The sequence below is a fragment of the Eschrichtius robustus genome, chromosome 16 (genome assembly GCF_028021215.1).
Source record: "Eschrichtius robustus isolate mEscRob2 chromosome 16, mEscRob2.pri, whole genome shotgun sequence".
In the NCBI taxonomy this organism is placed as follows: domain Eukaryota; kingdom Metazoa; phylum Chordata; class Mammalia; order Artiodactyla; family Eschrichtiidae; genus Eschrichtius; species Eschrichtius robustus.
Window position 1 is genome coordinate 75,580,397 of NC_090839.1, and position 15,616 is coordinate 75,596,012.

The 15,616-nt window shown below is 52.7% G+C and overlaps 1 protein-coding gene across 2 annotated transcripts in view; it reads right to left on the reverse strand.

The window, feature by feature from the left end:
• Positions 1-15,616, reverse strand: part of GTF3C1 (general transcription factor IIIC subunit 1) — a 73,125-nt gene that overhangs the window by 35,418 nt on the left and 22,091 nt on the right. Inside the window, exons 7-12 of one of the 2 annotated variants that reach the window (XM_068565264.1) lie at positions 10,758-10,916; positions 9,023-9,138; positions 7,633-7,942; positions 6,641-6,855; positions 3,981-4,117; positions 2,102-2,255 (exon numbers count right to left, since the gene is read on the reverse strand). In XM_068565264.1, coding sequence (XP_068421365.1) covers positions 2,102-2,255; positions 3,981-4,117; positions 6,641-6,855; positions 7,633-7,942; positions 9,023-9,138; positions 10,758-10,916 — 1,091 coding nt within the window. The remainder of the gene's footprint in view (positions 1-2,101; positions 2,256-3,980; positions 4,118-6,640; positions 6,856-7,632; positions 7,943-9,022; positions 9,139-10,757; positions 10,917-15,616) is intronic. The other variant, XM_068565265.1, reaches the window with a different exon arrangement.

The window sequence follows — 15,616 nt, forward strand, 5'->3', positions numbered from 1 at the left end:
GCCACGCCTGGACAGGGACTCCAAAGGCCACACGTGGCTCCATCTCTTCTGCTCCTCACTTGGGAAATGGAGACCCTTCCCCGCTGCCCTGCCAACTGTTTTCGTGGTTTTGTGAGGTTCAAATGAGATACAGTTAGGCAACACCTCAGAGAATCTATAAGCCAGGTGCAAATACAAAGCATTCCTAGTTCCCCACTTTCCGCAGCCAAATGGCCGGGCCAACTTCCCAAAAGTCCGATGGACAGGGCAGGACACAGGAGCAAAGGCAAAAGGCGGGTGCCGGACACAGCAACTCCAGCAGCGTGGCTCCAGCAGATCGGCGGGAGCCAACCAGCAGCACATGCTCTGGGTGCCAGAGAAAGTGCTGCCGAGAAACTGAAGCTTACCCTGGAGGCAGATGTACAATACGGCGGCCTTTCCAGCTGGCAAATGGGCTACTACAGTGGTAACCCCCTGGCAAGAGGCCCCCAGTACTGGGACACTGATCGATCCTCAGTGTTCACCTGGGACACTCACTCCTCATCCCTACCTCTTGCCCACTCCCTCTGGTACCACCGATGGATATGGGGCCAAATAGGCATGGGGGACACGGCAGATGTCCATATGTCTATATAAACACAGTCTCTCTCCACTCCTAGGCTGGGGGGGGATTTCATTTCCCTGCTCTCAGTTACTGCCTGAGGAGGCTGCACATCGGAAAGACCTGCTCTGCGAAGACCAACAGAAATCAGAGGCATTGCTGCTGACTGGCTGGGCTGCTGTCCCCCAGTGAGAGAGGTCAGCACCAGGCCCTCCTGCCATGCTCAGGGGGACGAGAGGCAGGCAGCCTGGGGAAGGGAGAGGGGCGATGTCAAGGGGACTCACAGCAGATATAAAAACTGATGAGCTGCCCAACTTGGAATGGTAGAAACAGAGTTTTTTAAGTCATTTTCTGGTACTGCTCTATGTTTCTCAAATTTCAAAGGTCTCAAAAAAATAAGATAAAGTAAAAGAGACCAGAAATGACCTTGCCAGCTTATTAAGAAAACAAAACATCAAAGCAGAGCTTTCTTAAGGCAGAGATTTAAAACGTAGTCAAAAAAAGGGCAGGAAATTACAAACGCCTATTCCGCAGCACCATTCCCTTTGGTCCCAACGCCCAGCCGGGTATCTCAAATGACTCTGACCCTGAAAAATTTATGCCTTAGAATATGTGCAAAGCCACTGAGCTGCAGTTGCTATGGGAATGGCCCAAACTTTAAACTTTACAGAAACAGATAAATTGGGAAAGAAGAGATCCACTGTCCCCGTTGGACGACCCGGAAGTGCATGCTAATTGAGTTGCTGATATCATTTCCTCTGGGATATGTTTCTGCAGATTTCTGTGGCTAATGTTCTTGCTGCTTAGTCTAAATTTTCCACCTTCCTTTTTTTTTTTTTTTTTAAAATAAATTTATTTATTTATTTATTTTGGGCTGCATTGGGTCTTCGTTGCTATGCTCGAGCTTTCTCTGGTTGTGGCGAGCGGGGGCTACTCTTTGTTGTGGTGCATGGGCTTCTCATTGCGGTGGCTTCTCTTGTTGCGGAGCACAGGCTCTGGGCGCGTGGGCTTCAGTAGTTGTGGCACGCGGGCTCAGTAGTTATGGCTTGTGGGCTCTAGAGCGCAGGCTCAGTAGTTGTGCCGCACGGGCTTAGTTGCTCCACGGCACGTGGGATCTTCCCGGACCAGGGTTCGAACCCGTGTCCCCTGCATTGGCAGGTGGATTCTTAACCACTGCGCCACCAGGGAAGCCCTAAATTTTCCACCTTCTAAATGTTGCTTAATTTCTCCCAGTACTAGTCAGCTGAACCTGGATATGCCTCCCTTTCCATCCTCTCCTTCGAGGCTGGCTGTGGGGCAGGACACCTGCCTTGGGCTGCACAGGCTGCTCTACAATCCAAGCAGGTTATTCCTCTTTTCTGTTTCCAGCTTCCACAGGAAGTGGAGATAATCCCTGTTGCCGCAGTGAGGAGGCATAATGGGAAATTCCGAACTATCGGCAACAAAGGAACAACCGAGGGACAAGGATGTGGGAAGCTGGGTAAGAAAACACCCAGCACGCGCGGTGGTCTGCGTGGTTACCTTCTTCTTGATGCCATCTTGAATGACTGTCGTCCGATACAGCCTCAGGAGGCCTTCCTCGGACAGGTTCCGCACCAAGCGAACGATGGACTTCTTGCAGCACTTGGTGGACACACCTTCTTGCTTCTCCTGATCCATGATCATCTTCTGAATCCTGCAGCATCACAAAATAAGCCGTTAATATTCCCAGTCTCAACATGGAAGGCCTTTCTAAACCCAGGCAACCGACACCTGCCTAATGGGATCCAGCAGAAAGTAGGGGAGAATTAAAGGGTGTTTCACCACTGAAAGGATGACTTCTTAAGATAGCAAAGATCACCTCCCTTTGTGATAAATGAGTTAGCTAAAGACAAGCCACCATGCACAGCAGCTTCACGTTCTGAGCCTTTCACCAGGAACTAAAGAGATTACGTGATTCGTGACAACGATGGTGGGGAAACTGAGCTCCGTGATGGAAATCTGTCTTCACTGAGTCTCCATGCTAATTCAACATCCAGCTAAGGAATGTTCCAGTTTACCACTGTTGACACCCTCAGATCTGAAGCTCTTTTGACTCCTCTCCCCACGTATCTTCTCTCTAGATGTTACTGAGTCACTATGGTGATGTTTCTATATCACTACTCATAGAATGGCAGGCCCAGAAGGGATATTAGGAGCACCTAGCTCCATCTCACCTGCACAGAAGAGGAGACCCAGGCAGCAGTATCCACAGGCGGTCTCCCCATCCCCTAGTTAGAGAACTCACATCCTTGACTCAAGGGTAAGGCTCCTTCCAATCGAGTGGCTTTGACCTTGGCTGCCCAGAAGCCCAAGGATGCCTCCCAGGACGTGGTGGTAACAGTGGGTTAGAAGGACCAAACCAGGGAGCAGAGCCCCCACTGCACCCTGGACACAGAAGCTCCACATGTGTCCCCTTTTTTTTTAAACAGATCTTTATTGGAGTACAATTGCTTCACAATACTGTGTTAGTTTCTGTTGCACAACAAAGCGAATCAGCTCTATGTATACATGTATCCCCATATCCCCTCCCTCTTGAGCCTCCCTCCCATCCTCCCTATCCCACCCCTCTAGGTCATCACAAAGCACCGAGTCCATCTCCCTGTGCTATGCGGCTGCTTCCCACCAGCCAACTATTTTACATTCAGTAGTGTATATAAGCCGATGCTACTCTCACTTCGCTCCGGCTTCGCCCTCCCACCCCATGTCCTCAAGTCCATTTTCTATGTCTTCCTCTTTATTCCTGTCCTGGCTCTAGGTTCTTCAGAACCATTATTTTTTTTTTTTTTTTTTTTTAGATTCCATATATATGTGTTAGCATAAGGTATTTATTTTTCTCTTTCTGACTTACTTCACTCTGTACGATAGACTCTAGGTCCATCCACCTCACTACAAATAACTCAATTTTGTTTCTTTTTATGGCTGAGTAATATTCCATTGTATGTATGTGCCACATCTTCTTTAGCCATTCATGTCCCTTTTGTTTTTGTTTTCATAAAGGATTTTGTTTGAACAAAAGGCTCCCTGGAGAACTAATAACAATGTTTCTAAGCTGATGCTATTACCTGCCTCCGTTTCCTCTCACCCCTTCCTGAGCACCAAATTCCTAAGGAAGGAACAAGGCAAATGCACTTTCCCCATGACCTCTGTTTCCTGCTCCATCATTCTCTCCCTGTCAAGTGTATGGATATTTCTCAATGTCTACACTTTTCAAATCACACAAACAGACTGCAAATCCTTTCTACCACAAAGGGGGCTCCTATGAGAATCTATACAGCAGAAGAGAGATGCAAATGCCTCTAAGTCGTTTCTGTGGATGGCGATGACTGATTGATGTGGGATTTACTATTAATGCAAGACAGACAGACAGACTACTCCTTACGTGAATAAGCTCTCGATTAAGCGGAGGTTGGTGACAGCCTCTATGATCAGATTCCTGCGTTTCAGCAGTCGGTAAGTCTCATGGGGTTTGTCTTGGCCTGGGCCGTGCTTCCCAGTCTTCTGGGAACTGCTACTCTCCTAGAACAGGGACCAAAAGCATGAGAAAACTATGGACTCAGCAAGGTTTGGGGGCCAGACACCACTCCTGCCGGTATGCTTTCCCTCTTTACGGAATTTCTACACCGTATTTCAAGAAGAAAAGTCAAGGGATTACTGCCCCCATAGGATCCCACTACCCCACTGTTTCAGTGCTTTGTAACAGCACAGACATCTGCCAGCAGAGGATCCCAGAACTTTATGAAGATCAGCTGGTTTCAGAACAGAAAGCAGAGGCATCCACTCCAGCCCTTCCCGGGGAAGGGGACCGCGTTCACTCAGTCTTTACTTGGTTCTTCCGCAGTGGAAGGAAGGAAATGGACAGACTCAGGGCCGACTCCCTGCCATCACTCTATGGGGCTTCTTCATCCAGAACTCTCAACCACCTCATTATTATGGTCCCCATTTTATGGAACAGGAAACCAGGGCTCAGTGAGGTGAAACCACCATGCCAGGTCCCAGGGCGTGAATGTGCGCCAGGACAGGCTTCTGCCTCCGCCTCAGGGAAGCCATGGGCAGCCTCTCTGGGAACATAAGGGAGATGCAGAGGCAGGCTTCCGAGTGGATCAGGAGGAGTGGCCAGTGAATGACGGAGAAAAGAGCGGACGGGTGCCCTCCCCCACCCCTGCTGCGACACCCACTTTTCTCTTCGTGGTTCCTTTTAGCTTCCAGGAACTTAGAATCTGAACTTGTTCCATCTGCCTTTGGATCAAAGACGCTGAAGCCCAAATGTGCACCCTGAAGGGAAAGGAAATCCCAACCCTAACACACTCCTGGCAAATCACTCAGCATAATTCAGCGCCACTTGGCGGTCCCATGGCCTGTTTTGCTGGACGCCCTCCTTGCTTGGAGAAGTGCTTCGAGAGAATGAGAACACACTTGAGGAGGCGCCTTGGGCCGGGGTCCCATCACTTCCCCGCTGGCACCGGTGCTCTGGAAGAGGCTCGGTTCTTTCCTGAAGGGGGCGGGGCTCGAGGGGTGAAAGAGTCACAGATCCAAGAAGGGGCCCAAGAGTGGCAGAAAGACTTTGCTTCTCCCTTGCGTTTCAAAGCAAACATTTTGGAGGAGAACCACGTGGGAAAATCTGCCTGCTTCCCACGGTGCTGCTGCAAAGTGAACACATGCTTCACCAAGGGACCTCCAGACAGGACAGTTCACGCCCCTCTTCTCAGCAAGTGGGCAAAAAGAAGGACAAGGTTCTGCCATTACTCTGGGGACAGATTTCTAAGAGGAAGAGAAAGAGCTGAGCTAGGAAGCTAGCAGCAGGATTGGCAGGGCCTGGAGGGAGTGTGCTGCCGGGGACACGTGGACCTGAGGAGGAGGTGCAAAGGGGGTGGCAGGGCCAGGACGGCAGGTGCTTCAGGTGGAGACAAGACCAATCATGCCTTGATAAAGAGTCATGGCATCCAATGACAGGATACAGCTAGAAGGTTCTAGAAAATTCCACAGAAACTCTCCCCCACCCCATGCCCCATCACTCCTGCTGTAGGGACAGAACCCAAGCTCAGGCTTCCACACCGGAAATGGAGAAGCAGGGCAGGGTGGGAGCTCCACACCCACGGGTTCCACTCTCCATTTTGTCATTAACTGAGCAGGCAAGTCCCTCAGTCCCCAGAGGCTCTGCTCGCCTCCTCCTGACCAGAGCTGGCTTTCATCTTACAGGGCTGCTGTGAAGCCTGAACCAAACAGCAGCAACAGCAACAAAGGCCACCACTGGCCGTATCTGAGGCACCTTCCAGCGACCAAGGACAGCACTGAGTGAACTGAATCACATAATGACAAAGGCATTCCTGTGTCAACTGCCTTTTAATCCTTCTAATTACACTGAGGATAAAGTATTGGTTTGATTCTACTGTCTTTAACACTGTGAAGTACAACACTATCTGACCAGAATGGACTAAGAAAGTTTTGTTTTTATCAGATCTATTTTACGATCACCTTCTTTTTATGGCAAATGACACTGGCTTCTCATCTAAAGCAGGGTTTTTCAACCTCAGCACTGCTGACACTTCGGGCTGGATGACGCTGCTGTGGTTTGCCCTGCATAGTCCAGGACATTTAACAGCATCCCTGGCCTCTGCCTACGAGATGCCATTAGCACCCTCTCCCCGATGTGACAACGAAAAATGTCTCCAGACGTTGCCAAATGTCCCCCGGGGGGCAAAATCGGCCCAGAGTGAGAACCACTGATTTAAAGTAGCCATACACATTTTTCCTTCAAAATAAATTTAAGTAGAAAGAGTACGTTGTTGGAAATTTTAAAACCCTGTAAATAATATGCAGGTGATTTCTGCTAAAGGCGGGCTGCGTGAAGGTGGTGTGTCAACGAGCATTGCATTCCTCCCGTAGAGGCCCCCCCACCTACACTGCCTGAGCATGTGGCACTTTTACTATTATTCATTTTGTTGTTGTTGTTGTGATTCTTAAGCACAGAAAAGCCAAGGCTGATGTCCACCTGCCACAGGCTCCTCCCTAGAGGAAACGCCCTCCCCCGTGGGCACTCACCTTTGGGTTTTCAAGCCTGACCTCTTCGATCACGGCGATGTCGCCGCTGTGACTCTCCATGCAGTGGGAGCCCAAGGACACGCCGGGGTCTGCGGAGCTGCTGGTGTCCAGGAGGTTGTCCCCCCCGAAGGAGCTCTGGCCGGCTCTCTCAGCCGCTCCCACGGAGGAGGACGAATGCTTCTTCAATGGGTGAAGGCTGATGACTTTCCACCCCCCTGCAGTGGAGGACAGGCGTAGAACGGATGAACCGCGGCCACAGCAAGGGGAAAGCGAGAGGGGCACTTCTGCTCAGCTGCCGGACCAGAGCCGCACAGGCCAAAGGAGTCCGTGTGGTCAGTTTAAGACGAGGGAAGTGGACCAGCAAGCAGCGAGCGCACCCTCCGGACTCCGACCCCCACCCCCGATGTGCAAATCTGTCATCAGCACCACCCTCCACGTGTTTTAAGAAAAGTCTTCCATAACTAAACTAAAACCCCAAGGGCTTCTTACATAGGTTGTTGGAGGGAAAGGGATAGAGGAAGTTTAGGGAATTCCATCCCTTTAAGAGTCAACACATAACAAACAAAACATCTGCCAAGGGGACTTCCCTGGCGGTCCAGTGGTTAAGACTCTGCGCTCCCAATGCAGGGGGCCCAGGTTCGATCACTGGTCAGGGAATTAGATCCCACATGCATGCCGCAACTAAGGAGCCCACGAGCCGCAACTAAACGGAGCCCCGGCGCAACCAAATAAAAGCAAAACAAACAAAACATCTGCCAAGGAGAAATGACTTGCCAGCAGCCTGGAGACAGACCACACAAGCACCTCCTAAGCTTATGATTATGTGATGCACATGACACCAACAAGTCCCTAGTTAGGGCAGCACCAAGGCCATCCTCAGGTGTCTGCTGGACTGAACATCCCCAGAGCCAGGCAGGACAGGCAGCAGCTCAGACTGAGGGCGCGCACCCCCCTGCCCACCCCCCTACCCCCCGCCCCGAGCACGCCCCTACCCTTGGTCGGGGTGGTGTGGTGAGGCTGAGTCCTGAGACCGCCGTTCGAGAAGGACTTCGAGTCCCGCTGTGATCCTCTGCCTCTCCTCCTGCAGCCGCTGCCCTCCTCCTCGCTGTCCGACTCGGAGAGGAAAGCGTCCTCGCCCTCGGGCAGCAGGGACTCCTCCTGCACCGCGGCCAGGCTCACGGTGGTCAGCAGCTCGCTCCGCGCCTTCTCCCTCTCGTACTGCCGGCTCAGGTCGCTCTCCTCCGCAAACACGCAGGAGATGTACTTGGTGGTTCGCTGCCGTCCTTCGTCCTCCATGAAGCCCTGGAGGGGACGAGATGTGTCTAAGACACTGCAGAGGACACCGGGACACCCAGGCGTTCGGGTGACCGGGCTTCTGCGGTGTCTGTTTCCTTGTCATCCCCACATTCCCCCACGTCTCCTCCACCTCACGCCTGGGCCCCAGCTCAGCCCCTCGTGGGTCCTCCCGTCTCGCCGTCCCTCAGGTTCTGCTTCCACAGGAAGCAATCCCGACTGTGTGTCTGCTCTAGGAGACTGTGAGCTCCCCGCTGGGCAGGGCCCTAACTTGGCCTTCCGCAAACCCCCGGGGCCTGGCACAGGACGAGGCCTAGGAGAAACGGTCAATAAGCGGAATTCGACGGTTCCTAACTGTTGTCACACACTCGGAGTCAGGGCCTTGAGGTCACCAGCTCCGTTCGGCCACTGCCGTGGGGAGTGGTGGTGAAGCTGTCACTCAGCTACTCCCTTCTGTCTCCTACAACAGGGGAAAGGGGCTTTCTGCCCTTAATGGCAGAAAGAGTAACACCTTCCACGTACCAACCACACGCCAAGGACAGTGCTAAGTGCTCCACAATCATTAGCTCAACTGTAATACTGCCTTCCAGCAAACTGGCCAGAAAGTTGGCAAGAAGGGAGCAAAGCATAACGGGCTGAGATAGCAGGTCTGGGTCCCGAAAGGGGACACCAGACACAGTTGGCCGACTCGGGGTCCCCAGGACCCAGGCAAGGAACGTAAATGAGAGGGAGGGCCGGCTGGGACTGAGGCCTGGGGGGTGCCCGCTTTGTGTCTGGGCGCCGTCGGCGGCGCCACCTCAGCTGATGCCCCACGCGGGAGTGGGGGGCCTGCTCCCCGGGCTGCAGCATCTCCTGCTGACTTTTCAAAGCTGACAACTCATTCAATTTTCAAAAAGCGAAAACCAACAAAATCCACAGTGGGGGTGGGGTGGGGCACACTTGTGGGCTGCGTTCAGCACTCCCGCCCTCCCTGGCAGCCATCTGCCTCCTTGACCGAGACGGAAGGCCGACCTGGGCTCCCGACGTCTGAGACAGCCCTTCAGAACCACGCTGTGTGCACATCCGAAGACAATGAACTCACGCTGTTACCTTGACCACTTTGAATCTCTGAAGGAGACGGCACAGCATTCTGGCTTCCAGTTTTCCCACGTTCATAGCCACTCGGATTTCAGCTTGGGAAATGCCTTTCGTGCCTCGACGCTCAACTATGTGAAACAATACACTTGAACCCCAGCCTCCGCCATGGAGCCGTTCTGCACAAGTCAGGTCCGTTCCCAGACATTTCAATGCGGGGAAACCGACAAACAGAATAAGACACCTGCCTCCTCCCACCCTCCCCTCCCAAGACTCTGAACGCTCCGACTCATTGCTCATTTTTAAGCGCTCACTATCTGACTCTTCCACGTCACAGCTGTATGTCAAGCAATCGACGCCCGATCCACCGAGTTCCAGGGACGCCGTTTTATCCTGCAGCAGGAAGTGTGTGCTTTCACACGAACGAACTTTCTCAGCTAAGTTAAACTGAGCCTTTTAAAAAGCACCGAAGGAATTTTTAAGGAAGAACGTCTGCCCATCCTTCTCGGTAGGCTCAGAGGCACTACAGACACCGATTATTGCCTTATTCCATAACAGCTGCCAGCCAGCAGGGGCCACAGAAGGAAATAATGCTATTTGCTCCTGTAATAAATGACCAGTAGGCAACTGTGCTCTATTACTTGCTCTGTCTGGTGTGTCAGCTCCTGCCCTGCTACACGCTGTGCTATTACTGCATCTTCCTCCAATGAGCCCTTTCAAATTTACTCGACTACTCAGGGCGTGGGAACTCCAGGAAGGAGCCTGGTGGGGTGGCGGTGGGCGGGAGTCCCTCCAGCAAAATACTACAGGGCAGACTTCGGGGCAACACTCTTGGACCATTCAGAAAGAGCTTCCCCTTTATTTCCTGATGTGGCATACACTTGAGGCCGCCAGGCAAAACCGATCTGGATAAAGGCAGTTTTGCTGTATTGTCCATGCATAAAAATAAACAGCAGAATGGAAAGAGGTGACTAGAATGTGTTCCTATGTTAAACTAGTAACATGCTAAAAGCGGGGATGAAAGGGTTATGGACAGCATTTCTCAAACTGTGTTCTGAGGAACAGATCCTGAGAGATCTTGAAGAGTTGATGGAAACAGCCAAACACCCTTTCCTAAAGGCTGTGCTGATTTGCCAGGTGCTTTCGTACCTGCTGGCTGAACCAGATCTCCTGCAGCCCCTCCCCTTCTACTCTAGACATCCTCCGCTCCACAGCGACCTGCAGCCACACCATCTACGGCACTGGGTCACTGCTGGCTTACATAGATTTTAGGGGATTTAGGGGAAGGGGGAGGAATGGACAGAGACATGTTTCTTCCCCCTTCATCACAACAATCCCCAGGCTGCAATGATTCCAGACCAATTTTAGAAGTTGTTAGGTGACTCTCAAATCTTTGAGTAGTAATATTAATAGGTAATTTTTTTAGTGCTTTCTACGTACCAGGCACTACACCAGATGTTTTAATCCTACTTATTCAGTCCTCTTACGTGCTAGGGGAGATATCCCCATTTTACAGATGAGGGAACTGAGGCTCGGAGACCTTGCTAAAGTCTCCAGCTGGCGGACAAGGGGCAGAGCAAGGACTCAAACTCAAATCTGACCCCAAAGCCTAAACCCTCAAGGGGACCGGGGGGCTTCCCGCTGCGTGACATTCTCGACAGCAGGGCCCTCTTTCAACATGTGACCAAAACACACCTCGACTCAAAGCTCGGAAACCCTGTGTATATGCAGGTAGGAGAACGGGACTTACTGAGCTCGTAGGTCTGTGTGAGCATGTCCCGCTCGTACACGATGTCCACCGGTGGCACGGCCTTGGAAATGGCCTCCTCGTCCTCGTCGTCGTCCTGGTCTTCGACCTTCCGCTTGAACTCCTTCAGCAGCCTGAGGCAGCGCACCATGACGTCGGTCCCTGGGAACACAGGCACACGGTTCCATGATGACAAATCAGTGTGGCCCTGGGGGAGGCGGCTTCAGCAGACCCAGAGGCCCCGAGAAAGGCCGCACAGGGCATCGAGTTTGGAACATTTTACACTGCACACCTTGGGGCACGAGACCTGAATACTGACTCCATAAAACTGCTTTAAAAACAAAAAACATATTATTAGTGAACAAAGAAATGCAAATGAAAGGAATAATGAGGGGCCTGTTTATTATAAACAGCAGCCTCTGCTTCAGACAAGCTCCATGACTACAGGAAACGTGCCTGTCTTTTCCCATCACCACCCCCTGCTCCCCCGGATAGTGCCTGGCACACAGCAGGCACATGGGCGGTATTGCTGAAAGGATGAATACAATCTTCTCCCTTTTAAGCCAATACCCGTTGCCACTAAGGTATGGCAGCAGTGTGAACAAATTCTACGACCTTTCCAGAGCATTTCGAGAGACCTTTAACTCCATGATTCCAAGGGTAGGAATTTACTCCAAGGAATAACTCAAAAAGAGGCAAAACTGCCAATAGTAAGAGGTCCAAACAGAACTCTTTAAAGACCCAGCTTCTGTGAATAATATAAATGACGACCAGGACTAAGGGCAGGACACGGACAAGTCACCACACTCTGCAGGCGAGTGCCTGCCTTCAGACAATCACAAGGCGCCGGAACTCAACCTACGGAAGCACCATGTGGGGAAAGTAACAAGCTCACGCCTATGGCTATAACACGAGAGGTACAAGGAAAAGGAAAAACATCTCGACACTACGTGCGCTAACTCCTTTGATCCTGACAACCCTAGGAGGCATACAGATGAAACTGAGGTACAGACGCGTTAACTAACTTGCCCAAACTCCCAGTAGCCTGTGACAGGGGTTAAGTGACTCAGGCAGGTGCCAGTCTCTGATATGGAAGAGATGGTTCTACACTATGATGTCCTATGATACTGACAGCAGGGAGGCAGAATAACAGCCCCTCAAGGATGTCCACGCTTTCATCCCTGGAAACTATGAATATGTTACCTGCCGTGGCAGAAGGGACTTGCAGGCACGATTAAGCTAAGGCTTTTTGTCGTCGTGCTGGTGGTCAAGGATTTTGAGATTATCCTGGAATATCTGGCTGGGACCAGTATAACATCACAGAGTCCTTGTAAGAGGGAGGCAGGAGGATCAGAGTGAGAGATTGGAAGATGCTACGCTGCTGGCTTTGAAGATGGAAGGGACCACGAGCCAAGGAATGCAAGCAGAGTCTAGAAACTGGAAAAGGCCAGGAAATGGATTCTTTCCTAGAGCCTCCAGAAGGAGCACGGCCCTGCCGAAACCTCGATTTTAGTCCAATGACAGACTTCCAACCTTCAGAACGATAAAATAACGAGTTTGTGTTGTGTTAAGTCACTGTATTTGTAGTAATTGTTACAGCTGGGCTATCAGCAGCTTCTCCACCAGCGTCCATCAGCACACCGAGATGCAGAATCCTCGGGTACCAGGGCAAGGAGCAGTGGCAGTGAAGCTGGTCTCTGCAACCCAGTGCCTCCTACAGGAGCTGTGCCACTGAGGGCCTTGCTGTGAAAGGTGTGTGGAACACTCACACCAGGGCAGCACAGACTGACGTCTGAGCAGATCAAGTCCAATCACCCCAACTCGGGCAGGGGATTCTCTGTAGGTGGGGGACACAGCACGTGGTTTGCAGGTGAAGTTCACAAACTGTAAAGCATCTCAGGGGCCTGAACTCTGACATCAGAGACTTTACCCTCAGAGTCAGGTCCACAGAGGCTGACCCACCAGAACCCTCCGGGAGGGCTGGCCTGGGGCCAAAGGTCAGCAGGCGTGCGGGCACCCTCGGCAGGGCTCGGGCACCAGCTGATTCCCCTCCACTCCCGCCAGTGAGAGAAAATCCCCCAGTTCTCGACTTTTCATGAGAAGAAACATGAAGCCCGCGAAGCCGCGTCTGGCACAGCCTCCCTGCCCCTGGCTCCCTCTGCGCCTGCCAGGTCCTCCCTTCCTGCTTCCAAAGCTTTGCGCTTCGCTCCTGGCCTCCCCCTCCCAAGAGGGAAGACCTGGGAACGAGGGGACTCCTGGGCCATCTGAATGGGTGAGAACTATTTCAAGGCTCCGGGGCCCGGGACTGGGTCCTCCCCGTGGCCGGCACCCCCAGCACGTGGGCAGAACACTGGCCGCCAAGCCACTCGCCACCTGGTCTTCCTCTCTGTCCTCTACCTTGAGCTACTGCCAAGCCCCTCAGCCCCCCTCTCACCCCTAAGCTGGTACTCACAGAGCGACCTCCTGCTCCTAACAATAAAACCACCACCACTCCTCGGACGCCTGCCAGGTCCCGGACGCTGATCTAAGCTCTCCTGGCAGGTTATATGGGTTAGTCCTCATCACAGCCGTAGGAGGTGGGCTACCATCCCTGTGTCATGCCTGAGAACGTGAGGAGCCAAGGGATTTGCCCAAACTCCCATCCCTTAGCAAGTGAGGAGCTGGGATTTACTGGGCAGTCCAGCCTCGAAGCCCAAGCCCTAAACCTTTGATGGCATACGGCCCCTGATTCAAAGATGCCCATGTGACTGAGAACAGCGGGTGACCCGGGGCAAGGGCCAGCCCGCGTGAGGGGTGACACAACGCAGCATTTATGGAGGCAGACGGACTCGCTCTCAGGCAAGAGCCCAGTGTGATTTTTTCCCCCACTTTTATGACTTCCGTAAGGGGCTAATTAGCCAAGAAAAGATACACAGAACAGCCCTCAAAGTAAGCTAAGTGGAAGAGGAAAAGCGTTACTAGTACACTCGTGGACTCGAAGGCAACAAAGGAAAACGCCCTCAGCCATCAGCCTGCTCCTCATGCCGAGGCAGTAGCTGTTCTCACCTGCATCCCCCGTCATAGCCTTCTCCTGATGGCACAGCTGCGTCCTCTGCTGACAGCCAGGACGGAAGGATGCCCAGAGGAGAGTGGGGATAAACGGGCTCCCGGGTCAGGCACATGTGGGTTTCAAGCTCAGCTCTGTAACTCTGGGGCGATGACTTGCTGTAGCTCTCTGCTCCCCACTCAGTGAAATGAGAGATGATGTTCTCCGCCTCACGGGTGAGTGTCAGCGAGACCCGAGACAACGTCTGTACAGAGGCTGGTGTGGAGCCATGGGCCAGGCACTGTGTTGTGAGCGTTACATAAATTAACCCATCAAATCTCATGATCTGAGGCTGGCAGTCCCCTGTAAGCTGCACTGTACAGACGCGGAAGCTGAGGTACAGAAAAGTTAAGTGACTTGCTCAAAGCGACAGAGCTGTGAAGTGGCAGAGCTAGGATGTGACCCAGGCTGTCTGACTTTCAACTAACACAGCAGTTGCTCTTAATGGCATCACCGGCACCTAGCACCCTAGCACTGTGCAAAGGCGTGACAAACAGGAGCTGAACTCAGGGTGGTTGGTCCCTTCCTGCCAGGTAGGAAAGCCCCACAACTGGCCCACGGTCGGGGTGACCTGGCTCCTGGGTCCCATGGGAACTCTCCCCTGCTCTGGTTCTGAGCATGGGGTTCAGGAAGGCGCCTAGACAGGCAGGCCGCTGGCTGGGGGAGGCTGAGGGTGACGCAGGAGGACCAGGCTGCTCCCTGCGATCACACCGGGAACTGTGAGCCCCAGGACCAACAAGGAGCATGCGGCCCAGTGGGGGGAGGAGGAGTCCCAACACATCTCAAGGGGTGAGCTCCAGCATCTGAGGCTGGGCTGGGCAGGAGGCTGCTATGACTCATCCAGATGGCGCCTGGAGAGGTGTGGGGTCACAGGGTCTGCAGCTCTGCCTGTCCCTGAGCACAGCTGATTTCTCTGCCCTGAATCCCGACTGCACTTGTTTCTGTATCCGTCAGAGAGGTTAGCCCTGGTCATTCACCCACGCTGCATCTGTCGCTTGTCTTTCTCAACACACTGATGGCGGCAACGTTTCCCTTTCCTCAGGCCGTGTCATTTGCATCTTTCCTTTGGAAAACCCTGCGTGAGAGAGAGCGAGCCTGCACAGTGGTTAAGAATCTGGACTCTTCTGCCCGAGCTGGTGTGGGAACCTGGGCAAGCTGGTCGACCTCCCTCAGCCTCCACTGACTCGCCCGCAAACCAGGGCTGATGAGAAAGAATGTCAGCCTCGTGGGGCTGGGGGAGAGAGGCAGGAGAAAAAGCAGGTAAAGGATGGGGCACAGGGCAGTCTGAGCTTCATGGTCCAAGGGACCACTTGGAATTCGTTTCACCAGATCTTTATGCATTTCCCATAGTTCTAGAGTTTTTTCCAGACTCAGAATTTCTATTTTTATTAAAATCCCTTCAGCTCATACTTGCCTTTTTTTTTTTTGGCTGTGCTACGCAGCTTGCAGGATCTTAGTTCCCCAACCAGGGATCAAACCCGGGCCCCCTGCAGTGGGAGCGTGGAGTCTTAACCACTGGACCACCAGGGAAGTTAAGTCCCCCATACTTGCTATTTTTGAGGATATTGTTCCAGAGCACAAGGCAGCTGAAGTCAAAGCAGAAGGGGCTAGAGTGAGACTGGCCAGCAGACTCACGCAGGTGAACGTGGCCTGTCACTCCATCTGAGCTGCCACCTCGGTTACCTGCAACTGCCCTGGAGGAGTCGCGGTCCCGTTGATGACGGCCCCTGACCCCTGGGTGCAGGGTTTTCTTTCCAGGAACAAAAGGGAGGAGAAA